Genomic DNA, 13943 nt, shown 5'->3' with positions numbered 1-13943 from the left:
CTGTCTCAGGTGCTCCCCAGGGAACCCCTGATTTCCTTGCAAGGTAAATCATACACACACAGGTCACACTAGAGTCCCAGCAAAGGTTTTAATTCTAGTCTTCAAAATCTGGGAGGCAGACACCAGGAATAGCCCTGAGAAAACCTGGGAAGCCTGGCTATCACCTCCAGCTCCAGCCAGAATGGACAGGCCCCCAACATATAATGATATGCCAGCCCCTTGTCTGGCTCAGTTCCCATGCCACGGGCCCAGCTCCCTGGCTCAGTGGAGAGGTCGGCAGGAGGGGTATTGCTTTGGCTTAGGAAGGCCTGTCATCTTGGCTGGAGGACAGAGGAGGTTTATCTTCAGGAGGGAAAGGTGGTCAGAGATGGAGACAACAGTCTTGCCTGGCCAGGTCAGCTCTGGGGCCACAGCTGTGCAGGCTCTGAGGAGGGCAGAGTGGGGCCCAGCAGTAACACTGGAGAGTGGTCTGTGCAGCCCCAGGAGCTTGTCTGCCTGTCTGCTGGAAAACGTGAATCCTGGGTGTGGTGCCAGCTGCTCTGAGGGACCCTTGGCTGTGAACAGCAGAGTCATGGTCCTGGGGGTTGTGGGAAGGGGAAAATCACTGAGAGGAAGTTAAACTACAAAGGAGGCGGCCACTTCTTTCAGGATACTGGGTGCCTCTCTCTGGGAGCCCTCATACAAGGGGCTTTGGCCCGCCCTGGCCCATCTAGGCTGGGGGCTCCAACCCACCTCATTCCATCAACCCAGAGACTCCCCATCCTGGTTCCTGCTACACACACTTCTCAGTCCTAGATCAGGCCACTGATTGACACAGCCAATGTCTTCTCTCTGGCTCTTTTGCTGGAGGCAGGTGTGGGGACAGGATGGGAAGGGGAAGCAGGACACCCTGAGGTTCTTACCATCTGCTTTCCTCTTCTGAGGTGACACTGCTGCTCTGGCCTGGGTAGTGAGAAAAGCCTCCCTGAGAGCCTGCCTCCAGCTTGGCAAGCCCCCCCCTCCATAAGGGCCTCTGAGGGGTGGGGGCTGCACAGAGCAGGGGGAGCAGGACACCCTTTCTAGGCAAAGTTTGGAGGTCTCTTGTCAGAGGCACAGCCAGTCCTATGGCCTTCCCTTCCTCCCTCCCTCCTTTTCTTCCATGGAGTTGCCTGGAACAAGGGGCTGACAGGGTGCACGTCCCTCTCTTCAGAGCAGCCTGGACTAAGAAGACCATGAGCTGCTGCAATGTCAGGGCACCTGGGCTGAGGCAGGGGGTGCCCAGGGTGAGCAGAGAACTTCTCAGATACCAGATACCGGCATCTAAGTGGGGGGCCTGTGCTGCAGGCCCTGTCAGAGGCAGGATGGGAACTCAAGCAGGAGTGGATACATCTCTTTTTGGCACTGGGGATTGAACTCAGGGGCACTTGACTACTGAGCCCCAGCCCTGGCCCTATTTTATATTTTATTTAGAGACAGGGTCTCACTGAGTGCTTTGAGTCTCCCTTTTTGCTGAGGCTGGCTTTGAACTCGAGATCCTCCTGCCTCAGCCTCCCAAATTGTTGGGATTACAGGTGTAAGCCACCATCCCCAGCCGGGACCCACCTTTTTGATAGCCGTCCAGTCCTCGAGAATATCAATCTCCTGCAGCATGTACACGATATAAGGGCCTGTGACAGGGTCAAGGAAGCTGGATAGCTGCTGGAGGGGACAGGTGATGGGGGCTGTGCTGGGGAGGCCAGAGGTGGTAGTGCCACCTATACAATGCTCAGGATAAGAGGTGTGTGGACAGTACTGAGGGGTCCCTCAGAGTCTAGATTTGAACACAGCCTCTGCCTCCTACCTCAGGGCCCCCTGGTTGTTAGGGATCCCCACAGCCTGTTTCAGAGTCCACCAAGCTCCCCTACCCTGTACCCTCACCTCCCTTCTCCAGGTCAGGTGGCAGAGGCCCATTCCACTCTCAGGGGCCCTGCTCCTTCTTTTCTATCTGGCCATGTCACCAACTGGCTCCTCGTTGGACCTCTTCCCCCACCTAAAGGCAAATTCTGGCCTCTTCCATCCTGAAAGTACACTCCTGTGGTCCCCCCTCACCTGTGCTCTGCACAGGAGGTCTCTGCACATTCAGCCCCCGATGGCTCCCCGGGAAGTCACTACCTTCCAGGTCCCTCCCTCCGTGTCTCCATCACCACAAGGCAAAGGCTCTGGCTGCACGGGAAGGGGCACTCAGCTCATCGCTGCTGCCTGAGCAGGTGGGTGGAAGACACAGCAAGCTCCAGCATGGGGCTCCTGCCTGAGGATGGGTGAAGGCAGCAAGTCCCCTCTGGGATATGGGCACCTAGAGACAGGACATGGTCGCAAAGACGCCACAAGCACAGGGAGACCAGAAGAAGCTTCACAGAAGAGGCAGCCTGTGCAATGACACTAAGAAGGCAGGGACAGGCAGAACCTCCGAGTGGGAGGCAGCAGGGCTGGGGCGGGAAAGCCCAGACTACTGGGGCCCACACTTGGCATGTAGAGAGCGCCAGGGGCTCAAAGGCTCATCCTCACTCAGAAGTTATGGGCAGTCACTGAGGTGAGCTTTCTATTTTTCTAGGGTCCATATAGGCAGGGAATACCCAGTATTCCCTACGAAGTTCCTGGACTGGCCTGGGCATGATCACACGACACTGAACCATCTATGTATCTAGTCCCACTGTCTCTCATGTCCCCTCCAGTCCCCTTTCCGGAATCTGGAGCCTGCCTGCCATTCTGTCCAGTTTTAGGCCACCTTGGGTGGAAGGATACCAGAGACGAGAGGTGCTTTCTTCCTCTTGCTGGGTGGCAGCGAGTCCCAGGTCTTTGAGCCACCTCTGGCGTGCAGTTTGTCATCCCACCATTCTGTGCCCGCGACCCAGAGTCAGGATCAGGGTGAAGGTCCCTAGGCCACTTCCACCCCTGTGGCCTCTGTGTCCCCCCATGGGCCAGCCCGGCCTCCCCATCCTTCCCCATCACCACCCAAGGACTCAACCCTGGGCTTGGGGCTAGGATCCCCTTAGGGCTGCTTAGGTCCTGACTGAACAATGGTGGGGCTTGGGGAAGAAGCCACGGCCCTTCAGTGAGCCTCAGTTAACTACGTGTTTAGTAGAGAGCACAACGAAGACAACTCTGACCTCTTCAAGACCCCTACGAACACAGGTGCCATGGATGTGGAGGGGACTGTGGCCACTGTATATGTTGGCATGTCAGGAACAACTCCCCATTTTGGAAAGGGGTAAAGGGGGCCCACTCTGCCTGAGCCACCACTATGCCAGGCACTGGGCTGTGCCCTTCCAGGCCTGGTCTCACTTATGCCCAAGAGGCAGGCCCTCAGACCCTCCCTTGTGCAGCCAGGAAAGCTGAGGTCCGGAGAGGTGGGCACTGGCAGAGCTGGGCCCCGCCCTCACCAGAACTGATGTCCAGACTCTGGCGGTCCTCCTCCAGCCTCTGGATCCGCTCCTGCAGCTCCCCCTGCAGCGTGTCATAGAGCAGGAGCCTCTCGCTCTGGAAAAGGCACAGCTGCTCAACCAGGTGGAACCAGGTGGGCCCAGTTAGGCCCTTGGCCTTGCCCATCGTCCACTGGCAGACAGTCGGCTCACCTCCAGGTGCTGTCTGGCTCCCTGAAGCTCACACTCATACTTATTCCTGATCACATCCAGGCAGAAGCCCTTGTAGATCCCTGTAGAAGGAGGGAGACAGGCTCTGCTTGGCTACTAGAACAAGGTGAGGCAGGGCAGGGTCGAGAGCAGAGGGGGACAGAAAGCTGTGGGTTCCAGGAGGGGAACAGCACAAGATGGCCACGGACCTGCCACCTGAATGCGAATCTTGAGGCTCCGTTGCAACCCCCCAAGAGGTTCTGTGTATTCAGGGGCTCTCTCAGCCCCCACCTCCTCAAGCCGCAACCGTAGCTGACTCAGCCGCTCTCGGAACAACCTGGGAGGTGAAAGGTAGCTGAATACCACTGGCTCCTCCCATGGGCACCATCACTCTCGGGCAAACACTGCTCCCCACAGGCCGCTTGCTGGGTGCTTGTTACATTGGACGTCAGCACCAGCCTCACTAGCTCCTCACCCCCAGGTGCATCAGCCCAGCCAGAGGTGTGCCCACACTCACTTCTCCTTCAGCTCTGAGAACTGCTTCTCCAGGTCCAGCATCTCATTGACACACTCACTGCGACGCCGCTCGTAGTCCTCGTCATCCATCTCTGGGAAAGAGGCCAGTCAGGGCCGGCTCTGGAGGGGCGGGCAGCTACTCCTGTGTGCACACGTGCACCTGTATGTGGGGGCTCACCTGAGCTCTCCTCCTCAGACTCGGTCTGGCTGCCGCTGCGCTCCTCCTCACTCTCTTCTTCCTCCCCATTCATCTCAGTGGCGGAATCGCCCTCTGCTTCCATCTCGTCTGTGTCTTTACTTGGAGGCTGGACAGGCATCTGGGCTCTGGAAGCAGGAGGAAGTGAAGCATCACTCACTAGTGCCTACAGCTCAGAGCAGCACAGAGGCAAGCAGGGAGTCGAGCTCCACTGACCCCCAAGGGAGACACGGTGGGGAGCAGTGACTGGCTTTACCACATGAGCATTACACTGGGTGGCATTTGTACCTTTTGCAGGAGACTGAAAATCCTCTTGCCCTTGGATGTTGAGGACAACCCCAATTATAATACTGGCAAAGGGTGTGATCCACTTAGGGGAGAGGCCCACGGCAGGTTTCCCACTGCTGAGACTCCCAAACCTTCTGACTGGAGCTTTCAAGGCCCTTCATGGACTGAACTTGAACTACCAATCCAGTTCCTTCACCTCATCTAATGGCCAGTTCTCACATTCCCACTTCTCTCCCTCCCACTGCCCATATAGTTCCTCTGTCTATGACTCCCTCAGCTGCTTTCTCTTCCTGATAACACTCTACAATCTTTGTCTTTTGCTGGTCTCTGGGTCAAATCCCATCTCTTGTTTCCTCTGGGACCTCAGTGCTCCCCCTGTGTCTTCAGTTTCTGGCAGATACTATGGTTTGAACGTGTCTCCCAAAGTTCACCTGCAGGAAACTTAATCCCCAATGCAAGAGAGCTGAGAGACCTTCACAAAGGAAAGATTCCTTAGTCTCCAGAACCCTAAGAAATAAATCTCTGTTCTTTAAAAATGACCCTGTCTCAGGTATTGCTGTTTTCTTTTTTTCCTTTTTTACATGTGTGGCAGTGCTGGACATTAACACAGGACCTTGTTTTTGCTAAGCAAAAGCTCTACCACTGAGCCACATCACCAGTCCTCAGGTATTGTTATAGCAGCACAAAATAGACCAAGATGGCAGGATCCTTCCCATAGAATTTCTGATGTGCTCAGGTATACTCTACCATTAAGAAAATGCAGAGGGGTTTAGGGGTGTAACTAAGTGGTAGTCTTTGCAGTATGCACGGAGCCCTGGGCTCCATCTCTAACACTGCAAACAAACACTAACCCTTAACCTTAGCCACACCAACTTAACCACTGCATCATCCATTTCATAGCTATATATTTCCAGGCATATGCATACTTGCTCTTCCTACTTTATCTCTCACTCCTTTGATCTGTTTCTATACCCATTGCTCTCACTGAAACTGACCCTGTAGAGTTAACCAATGAGCCCTTTTGGCTAATGCCAATATTGTTCAGTGGTTATCTATGTTGACCTTTCAGGAACCCTGACAAGCATTCCTTCTTTTACTCATTCATCTAGTATTTACTGAGCACCTAAGAAATTTTAGGTACCATCAGCTACTGTAGAAGTACAACTCTGACAGACACACTTTTTGACCTCAAGAAGCTTACGAGTTCCTGTGAGAGGGGGCAAAGGAACAGTAACTACAGTGTGAGGAGCGTTAAACACTGGGGTGTACAGGAGGGATATCTAGCCAGAATCTGGAGCTTGCTATAGCCAGGGCTTCCAGAGGAAAACAGAACAGATAGGGTAGGGTGTTGTGCTGACAAAGAGGGAACATTCCAGCAGAGTGAGTAGCAAGTGCTAGAAATGAGAGAAGGGGTGGGAGGTACAATTAGGCTCTGAACCTCAAGACCTGGGCTACAGAGATTCGATCATCAGCATATACAAAGTTCCTCAGTCCACAGGAGGATGCAACCAGCAAGGCAGAAAGAATGTGGGGAGTGAGAAGGGACCTGTGATGAAATTCTCAGGATCAACACAAGGGGAGATAAGAGACCTCAGCAGAGAAGGAAAAACCAAAAATCATGGAATATTTCAAAAGGAAGGTGCAGTGATAGTGCCCAATGCTGCCAAGAGATGGCCTGAGAAGAACACTAAACATTCCTCTCCACAGATCATCTCTGCCACCCAGGGCCTTCTATTTCAGTGTGATGTTCTTCCAACTTCTCTGGTGGCTGCTCTGTAAGCCTTTAGAATGATGTAGACACCACTGCCTCCAGGAAGCCTTCTTGTTTACTTCTCCTATTTGTCCTTGCTGAAGTCTCTCTCCAGTGAACGTGGGAGCCCTGCGAGGTCACCAGCTCCTGTGCTCCTTCCTAGCGCAGTACTGGCTCACTTAACCACTGGATAATTTTCAAAAACAAAGTAACCATAAAATAAACTTGCAGGCAGGGATTAGTTTTTACTTCTTGGAAGCCCAGGTGCCTGTAGTGGTAGCTAATGTTTCTTGACACCAAGTCAAGCAGTGCTTAATGCTTGGCCTGGAAAGAATTCAGTCACATTCCTCAATAATTTCACCAAGGTTCTGAACCTGACCTGAAAATCTCGGTTCTCCAAACCTGATTCATTTTTACGCTTCAGTTCCTAACGCTGGCAATTCCTCTTCACCATTAAGTGTATGTACATTGTAAAGACTCATTGTGTGTGTACTATCTCTTTCAGAAGCATCTCTCCCTTCCAGCTTATTCTGATTATAAATGTGTTAAATTAAGTCGCAACCCCCTCCCCACTCCTTAACCCGGGTGCAAAAGGGATGGAAAAGCACACCGTAAAGCGTGGCGAACAGCAGTTTCCAAACAGTAAGCTCCTCGAGGGCACGCCCCCGGAGAAGACGGACCCCTCCCCACAATCGCAGAGCCACCTCAAGACACTCCGCGGCCCTCCGGGAGCCTGTCGCCCCGCTCTACCCTCTGATGCGCCGGCGCGGGCCAGAGAATAGCTAGGGGGCTCTTCCGCCGCCGGCTTCGGCCCCACGGCCCCGCGCGCGTCAGGCCGGTTAAGTCTCTGCTTAGGCTCCAGAGGAGGAAATGGTACCGTCTCGGACCGACTGAACAGAGAGGCCAAACCAGGCACCGGGCAAGACGATACGCACCGCGGGGACTGAGGCCTCCGGCCTCACGTCCGAGGCTCCCTGAGACGTGCCCGAACTTGCCGGTACTGGCCGTAGCCGCCGGGCTCCCGGAAGCGCAGCGCAGACCCCTCTTCTTCAGGAGGCGGGGCCTGCCGGCGCTTCCGTGTGAGTCATCAGGAGGCGCCCGCCGGGGGAGCTCACAATTGGACCGCTGGGGCCGAGGCATGCTGGGATACCGCGGGCCAGTCTCCATAGCAACCCGCCGACATTCACGCAGGCCTTAGGCTAGCTGGGAAGGCCCCAGCGGTTTCCTCGCTTTGCTGCAGGTGCCCCTGGATCCGCGGCCCTCTCCCCCAGAAGTGTAAAGGGAGAACCCAGGGGCCCCAGCTCAGGAGAGTAACGAAGCCAGCTGTGGGTGTGAACACTCGTTTATTTACACATTGTCATTCGAAAGCAAAAAACCCAGCCCAGCCTATGGGAGGGTACAGATCTCAGATTGTCACTCATAGAGCCTGCGGACCCTTCCCTCCTCCAGAGCCCCCGAGGATGGAGGCCTGGAAGAACCAGGAAGTTTAGGATTCTGCTAAAAACTAAACTGTATGCTTTCATCCGATTTCTTTCCAAAAGGCCAATTTCATTAAGTATTCCAACTTAACTCTGCACCATTCATACTTTTAACTCTTCTATTGTCCATGCACCCAAAATTGTTAATAATAATAATAATAATACTGTAATAATATTAATAATACTTCACATTTGTACGAAGCTTACAGAATGTTTTCACATATAGTATCTCATCTGAGCCTCCCAACAGTTCTGTGAGGTAGGTATTCTCACCTCCCTTTTTACAGACAGCTTAACTGAAGCTCAGAGAGATAATGGGATTTGCTCAAGGCCACACAGCTAGTTAGTGGTAAAGCTAGGACTTGATCCCAGCACCCCATATTCAAGTCCAGTGTTCCAACACCATAGCTACCTCTGTAAAGTGGAGTGACATTTCTTACCCCAGTCAGGCCTGAGGGGCGACCTGAGGAGCCAAAGGCTGAGAATTCTCAGACTAGGGGAGGGATGGACTCAGCAGCGTCGGGGAGAGTTGGGGTACTTGGCCTTCAACTCCTGTTTGAACTGGCGGTAAAGGATCTTATTATGCTGATTTTCAACCTCCTTTTGGGGATGGAACTTCAAGGCTTCTTTGAAGCCCTTATGAACCAGGAAACCTTCATTCAGCACCTCAAAATCAAACCCTGCCACGTGAAGCTCACAAGCCTGTAGAGAGAGAGAGAAAGAAGAGTCAGCAAAGTTTCACTGAGTTCCCAGGGCTTAGATGGGCTTCCTCACCCTTCTGGAGGCATCTTAGAAACTGCACTATCCATCCGTTTCCCAAACTGTGATCTCCCCTGCTTTACTGCCTCCTTCCATCCGGGGCCACTCCATCCCTGACCCCACCACCACTTTTACCCATCCCCCTTGCCCTCTCCCTTTTAGGTACCTGGCTGATTCGATTGAAGCCATACTGCCGAAATCGCTCATCAAAGGTGGGCACCTTGCCTCCAGCCACGTAGAATGGCTCCCAGGGGTCCTGCCAAGGCACCACGTAGGCAGGCCTCAGCAAGCTCTCTTCTGGCAGATTGACCCAGCGGGAGTAGTTGGTAGGCGCCTGGCAAGGTGTGCACAGCCCATAATAGAAGGGCCGGACCTCGCCCACCTGGTAGAGCTGCAGGAGTTCAGTCTTGCTCATGGGCATACGGCGGGCTCGGCGGATCTCAAAAGCAGGCACCACCAGTGCGGTGCCCCCCCACTGGTTGCTCTGATCCAACATTTCCCGCAGGCCTCTCCACAGCCCCTCACTGGGCACCATGTCCACGTCGATCACCAGGGCATAATTGGCTCCCTCACGAGCCAGATTCCTCAGCAGGTTATTAGGGTAGGAGACATTGGTGCCTAGTGCGTAATTAATCCCTGGTTGGGCCACCCTGGCTAGCTTGTCGAAGACCTCCTGGCAGGAGCGCAGCAGGGCAAATTCCCCAGGCTCCCGGGGGTCAGGCACTGCTGCCTCATAACGCGAGGGGCACACTAGGTGCATGGCGACCCTGGCGCGCATATCAGGGCAGTGGCTGCTCAACGCGTAGGCCAGCACCGTGGCCAGCTGAGCTTCCTCCTTGGTGGCCGCGAACACTGACACGGACAGCGGACCCTCCCAGCGCTCCAGCAGGCCGGACAGGTGCAGCAGGTTGTCCACGCTGGCATGCGTGGCCAGGATCACATCGTTGGGGTCCATGGTGGTCTTCAGTAGGCCCCTGTAGACGCGGTAATCACCGCTGGCGTCCAGGACACCTCCTGAGGCCAAAGCGGTGCGGAGCTGAGCCTTCACCTGGTCCACGGATCTCGGGGAGGGCGGGAAGAACTCGAAATATTGATCCTGCTCCTCCTGCCCGTGCAGTCCGGACAGAAGCGACAGGTAGAGTAGCTGTAGCATCGCCACCAGCATGAGCGCGGCCAGCAGCAGCTGGTAGAAGGCACACCGAATGGCGTAGGACATCTGCATGGTTCTCGGGGCTTGGAACACGCAGCAGGGACCACCGGGCCGCAGACTCTGCCAGCGACCGCAAGCCCGGATTTACCGCAGCCTGCCGAGCACCGCCGAGGCGAGCCGAGGCGAGCCGAGCCCCGCGCACAGCCCCGCCCGCCGTCCGCCTGCGGGCCTCAGCGCGCGCCAGCTCGCCCTCTGCGAGAGAGGAGGAGCTACTGCACCCGCCGCCCGCGCCGCGCGCTTTGCAAAAGCCGAACCTACCCGCTGCCCGCCGCCTGCCTCCGGCCCGGGACGCGCACCCCTCCCTCCGGATCCGTGCGCAGCCCCTGGTCCAGCGGGTCCTGAAATCCAGGCGCTCTCGCCCAGACTCCGGAAGGGGAAGCTGTGGCAGAACTAAGGCTGTAGCTTAGTGAAAGATGGGGCGGTTGCAGGCTGAAGCGGGCCAAAAGGAAATTAAAAAGCTCCTTTCTACAGCGTTTCTCTCCCCTGGGTCCTACCAGGTTGGTACTAAGAAGTGAATGATGGAGACAGGGAAGTGCGGAGGAGATGAGAGATAAGAGAATGTGGAAGACGCACTGCATGTGGGACGAGGTGGCCGAGTGGTTAAGGCGATGGACTGCTAATCCATTGTGCTTTGCACGCGTGGGTTCGAATCCCATCCTCGTCGAGATCTGTTTTACAAGGAACACTCCTTAATTTTCTACATCCCCCTGCCTGGGACAGTGAATTGAAGCAAACTGAATTTGAGGATGCTGGTGGAATTCGGTGCACTTTCCGTCTCTCCCGTCATTCGTCTTCTCCCTCGTAGGGTTAGAACGTTCGCGGGCCAGGCCACAGGTGTACTTTTCCTTCTCCCTATAGAGGGCTCATGGGTGGGTGACACCTATGACTGGCACTGAGATTCCGGGCCGTGCCTTGTTGGCTGGATGGGTTATCTGCAGGAGTTAGAGAAGCCCGCACTCTGCAGTGTTTGATCATTTCATTTATTTCTCTATTCAGCCTACTGATTGTCCCCACTTACCATCACCTCCCAAGGTGGTGAACTCCTGCCCACAGCCGCCTCCCCAACACATACACATTTAAGCTGAAGGCCTGGAACATTTCAGTACCAGCTACAGTACATGGAGGGCACTTAATGCTTGTGGATTAGTTGATCCATGGGCTCTTGAAAAGAGGAGTGGTTGTGGGGAAAGTCTGGCACCTCCACTGCTAAATCAATTATACATGATAAATGTTCCCTTTTTGGCCAAATTAGGAGGGCCCCCATGGAACAGAGCACTGTGAATCTTGGGAAGGGGTGGGCTTTGAATGCCAGAGTAAGGTATTTGACCCCAGACTCATGGGCAGTAAGGTGCCAAGGTTGTGAGGGTAAAGAGCGACCTTTAAGACATATTTTGCACAGGATGTGTTGCACATGCCTGTAATCCCAGCTGCTCAGGAGGCTGAGGTAGGAGGATTGCGAGTTCAAAGCCACCTTCAGCAAAAGCAAGAAGCTGAGCAACTCATTGAGACCCTGTCTGTAAATAAGATACAAAATAGGGCTGGGGTTGTGGCTATTAGTTGAGTGCCTCTGAGTTCAATTTCCAGTACCTCCTCCCCCCAAAAAAGACATATTTTGCAGCTCAATAATACCTAGAAGGCACCTGTCCCTGCCAGGGGCTGTGTTAGGCACAGGGACACGGAGCTTGGGAGACATGGGTACTTAAAGGTTTTCACCAGGCGCAGGTACGAAGAGTGGAGAATGGGAAGCCCTTCAGCACAGACCTTGTAAGTGGAAGGCTCAGAAGCCACATTTGGTGGCATGTGTGTTTTCTTAGAGCTACTCAGGGTTTAAAAATGACAATTCAAATCACATTAGTGGTTAATTTTAGTGAACTGGTAGATTTCTTATAAAATCCACATTCTGTTTAATTCTGAAAGATCTGGCAATGACAATTCTGCATTCCCACAGGGTGACCATTGGCCCGAGTATCAGAGTGGCTCCCATTTTTGCTATCCTAACAGTCTTCTCTTTTCCAAAGTCTTAGTCTTGCCTCCTCCCTATGCACCCCCAGCCCTTTGAACATTTGAGTTTTAATTGCAGTGTTCACACAATCCCCAGTCACTATCTCCATTGTTGAGTTCTCCTGGTCATCTGCCCACAACCCCCCACCCCCCACATCATGCCCAATGCTAGGCACATTACATGTTATTAATAAATGAATAAGAGACTTATGAATTGTCCTCAAGGCCCCTAGTCTAAAGGGAGACTTTAGAGTAATGAATAGACCTTGGTGAGGTGTCAAAATCAAGAAAAGCAATATTGAAGGTCCAGAAGGTGGGCAGAGGCAGCTGGCTGGGGAGAGGGACTGGTTATGGCAGAGAGGAACATGGGGGATTCAAAGACTGGTGTAAATAACTATAAATGATAGATCTGAGTGACTTTACTGCAGGCCAAGTGGCAGGGCACTATGCTTTCTGGGTCCTGGAGAGGCTGGATTTGTTAGGATTCTCTAGAGAAGCAGAACCAAAAGAGAGGGAGAGAGAGAGAAAAAAGATATTAGTAGAATGATTTTTATGAATTGTGATCTTGAGGCTGGCAGGTCTCAATTGTGCAGGGCAGGCAGGCAGGCAGGCAGGAGACCCAGGAGGAGCTGAGGTTGCAGCCCAAGTGTGAAGGTCACCTGAAGGCAGGATTCCCTTTTCCTCAGCCTTTCTTCCTTAAGACCTTCAACGGATTGGAGGAGGCCCACCCACACTGTCAAATGTGCGATATTATGATATAGTAAGAAATATGTATTTGGGGCTGGGGCTGTAGCCCAGTGACACAATGCTTGCCTGGAACATGTGAGGCACTGATTCTTAGCACCACACACAAAAAATAAAAATAAAATAAAGGCATGCTGTCCATCTATAACTACAAAAAAAGAAAAGAAATACAGCCAGGCACAGTAGCACACACTTGTAATCCCAGCGGTTTAGGAGGCTGAGGCAGGAGTATTGCAAGTTCAAAGCCAGCCTCAGCAAAAGTGAGGCACTAAGCAATTCGTGAGACCCTGTCTGTAAATAAAATGCAAAATAGGGTGGGGGGTGTGGCTCAGTGGTTGAGTGCTCCTGCGTTCAATCCCTGGTACTGCCCGCCCCACAGCCAAAATAAAAGAAAGAAAGAAATATGTATTTGGTCTCTGTGCCTGGCTTCTTCTGACTCACAGCTTCTGAACCCCTTGGAATCTCCTGGGTGACTGGTGCATCTTTTGTTCTAATGAGCAAGTCTTGGTGAGTTCCTCGATAGCAGGGATTCAGGATGAGTTGCCAGGGAGATCAGTTATGTGCGATATTGAGAGTTTGGAACTCTCAATCCCTTTCCCCACCTCTAGGGCGTGGGGAGAGGGACTGAATGAAGGTTGAATTGATCAACAATGGTAAATGGGTCAAGGATGCAATCAATCATAATGAAGCCTCCATTAAAAACCCAAGGGAGGGGCTGGGGATGTGGCTCAAGCGGTAGCGCGCTCGCCTGGTATGCGTGCGGCCCGGGTTCGATCCTCAGCACCACATACCAACATACCAACAAAGATGTTGTGTCTGCCGAGAACTAAAATAAATAAATAAATTTTCAAAAAAAAAAAAAAAAAAACCCAAGGGAGCTGGGGTTTGTGACTCATTGGTAGAGCAGTTGCCTGGCACATGTGAGGCACTGGGTTCCATCCTCAGCACCACAAAAATAAATAAAATAAAGATATTGTGTTCCTCTATAACTAAAAAAATATATTAAAAAACACACAAAACCAAAAGGACTGGATTCAGGAACTTCCAGAAAGCTGAATATCTGAAGGTTCCAAGAGGATGGCATGACTTGCCCCAAGAAGGCCCCACCACCTGCCCCCATGCTATACCCTATGCATCTCTTCCATCCGGCTCTATCTTTTGTGATATCCTATATAATGAGTAGGTAAATGTATTTCCCTGACTTCTGGGAGCCACTCTAGCAAATGAATTAAACCCAAGTAGGGACTTGCGGTAACTCTGATTTACAGCTTGTCATCAGAGTACCTGAAGGCTTGTTGGATTGAGCCTTCCACACTTGAAATCTGCAACCATCTCCAGGTGGACAGTGTCAGAATCAAATTGAATTGTGGGACTCCCAGCTGGCGTACCCTGGAGAATTGCTTGGTTGGTTTGT

General features: G+C 53.0%; 2 protein-coding genes and 1 non-coding gene across 4 annotated transcripts; 1 reads left to right on the top strand and 2 right to left on the bottom strand.

Annotated features, from left to right (window-relative positions):
- Nucleotides 1-69: 69 nt before the first annotated feature.
- Brms1 (BRMS1 transcriptional repressor and anoikis regulator) lies at nt 70-7406 on the bottom strand. 2 transcript variants are annotated; one of them, XM_027944307.3, is made up of 10 exons: nt 7273-7406; nt 4282-4427; nt 4105-4195; nt 3797-3924; nt 3591-3670; nt 3399-3510; nt 2761-2853; nt 1582-1646; nt 903-942; nt 70-577 (listed from the first exon to the last, which is right to left on the bottom strand). In XM_027944307.3, the coding sequence occupies exons 2-10, from the start codon at nt 4418-4420 to the stop codon at nt 570-572; spliced, it is 756 nt and encodes a 251-aa protein (XP_027800108.1). In that variant the 5' UTR covers nt 4421-4427; nt 7273-7406; the 3' UTR covers nt 70-569. The 2 variants fall into 2 exon arrangements, with proteins under 2 accessions (XP_027800108.1, XP_027800109.1); XM_027944308.3 differs by having other exon boundaries at nt 3399-3495; nt 7273-7405.
- Nucleotides 7407-7670: 264 nt separating this feature from the next.
- B4gat1 (beta-1,4-glucuronyltransferase 1) lies at nt 7671-9905 on the bottom strand. The gene is made up of 2 exons (XM_027944444.2): nt 8741-9905; nt 7671-8517 (listed from the first exon to the last, which is right to left on the bottom strand). Exons 1-2 carry the CDS (start codon nt 9794-9796, stop codon nt 8326-8328), a joined length of 1248 nt encoding a protein of 415 aa, XP_027800245.1. The 5' UTR covers nt 9797-9905; the 3' UTR covers nt 7671-8325.
- A 461-nt stretch (nt 9906-10366) lies between these two features.
- Trnas-gcu (transfer RNA serine (anticodon GCU)) lies at nt 10367-10448 on the top strand. Its single transcript has one exon. It is a non-coding gene; the product is annotated as a tRNA-Ser (tRNA).
- Nucleotides 10449-13943: the final 3495 nt, after the last annotated feature.

Source organism: Marmota flaviventris, chromosome 9, assembly GCF_047511675.1.
Source record: "Marmota flaviventris isolate mMarFla1 chromosome 9, mMarFla1.hap1, whole genome shotgun sequence".
Taxonomy (NCBI): Eukaryota; Metazoa; Chordata; class Mammalia; order Rodentia; family Sciuridae; genus Marmota; species Marmota flaviventris.
The sequence above is the reverse complement of the archived record's forward strand: the minus strand, read 5'-3'. Positions and strand labels throughout refer to the sequence as shown.

What these genes read in the sequence shown, in the direction of transcription:
- Brms1 (XM_027944307.3), bottom strand. Translation starts at nt 4,420, where the DNA reads ATGCCTGTCCAGCCTCCAAGTAAAGACACAGACGAGATGGAAGCAGAG. An exon ending in GAGTCTGGACATCAGTTCTG is followed by an intron (nt 2,854 to 3,398) that starts GTGAGGGCGGGG and finishes TCGCGGGCACAG; the next exon opens with AATGGTGGGATGACAAACTG. An exon ending in GAAAGCACCTCTCGTCTCTG is followed by an intron (nt 1,647 to 2,760) that starts GTATCCTTCCAC and finishes ACCCTGTCACAG; the next exon opens with GCCCTTATATCGTGTACATG.
- B4gat1 (XM_027944444.2), bottom strand. Translation starts at nt 9,796, where the DNA reads ATGCAGATGTCCTACGCCATTCGGTGTGCCTTCTACCAGCTGCTGCTG. An exon ending in GCTTCAATCGAATCAGCCAG is followed by an intron (nt 8,518 to 8,740) that starts GTACCTAAAAGG and finishes CTCTCTCTACAG; the next exon opens with GCTTGTGAGCTTCACGTGGC.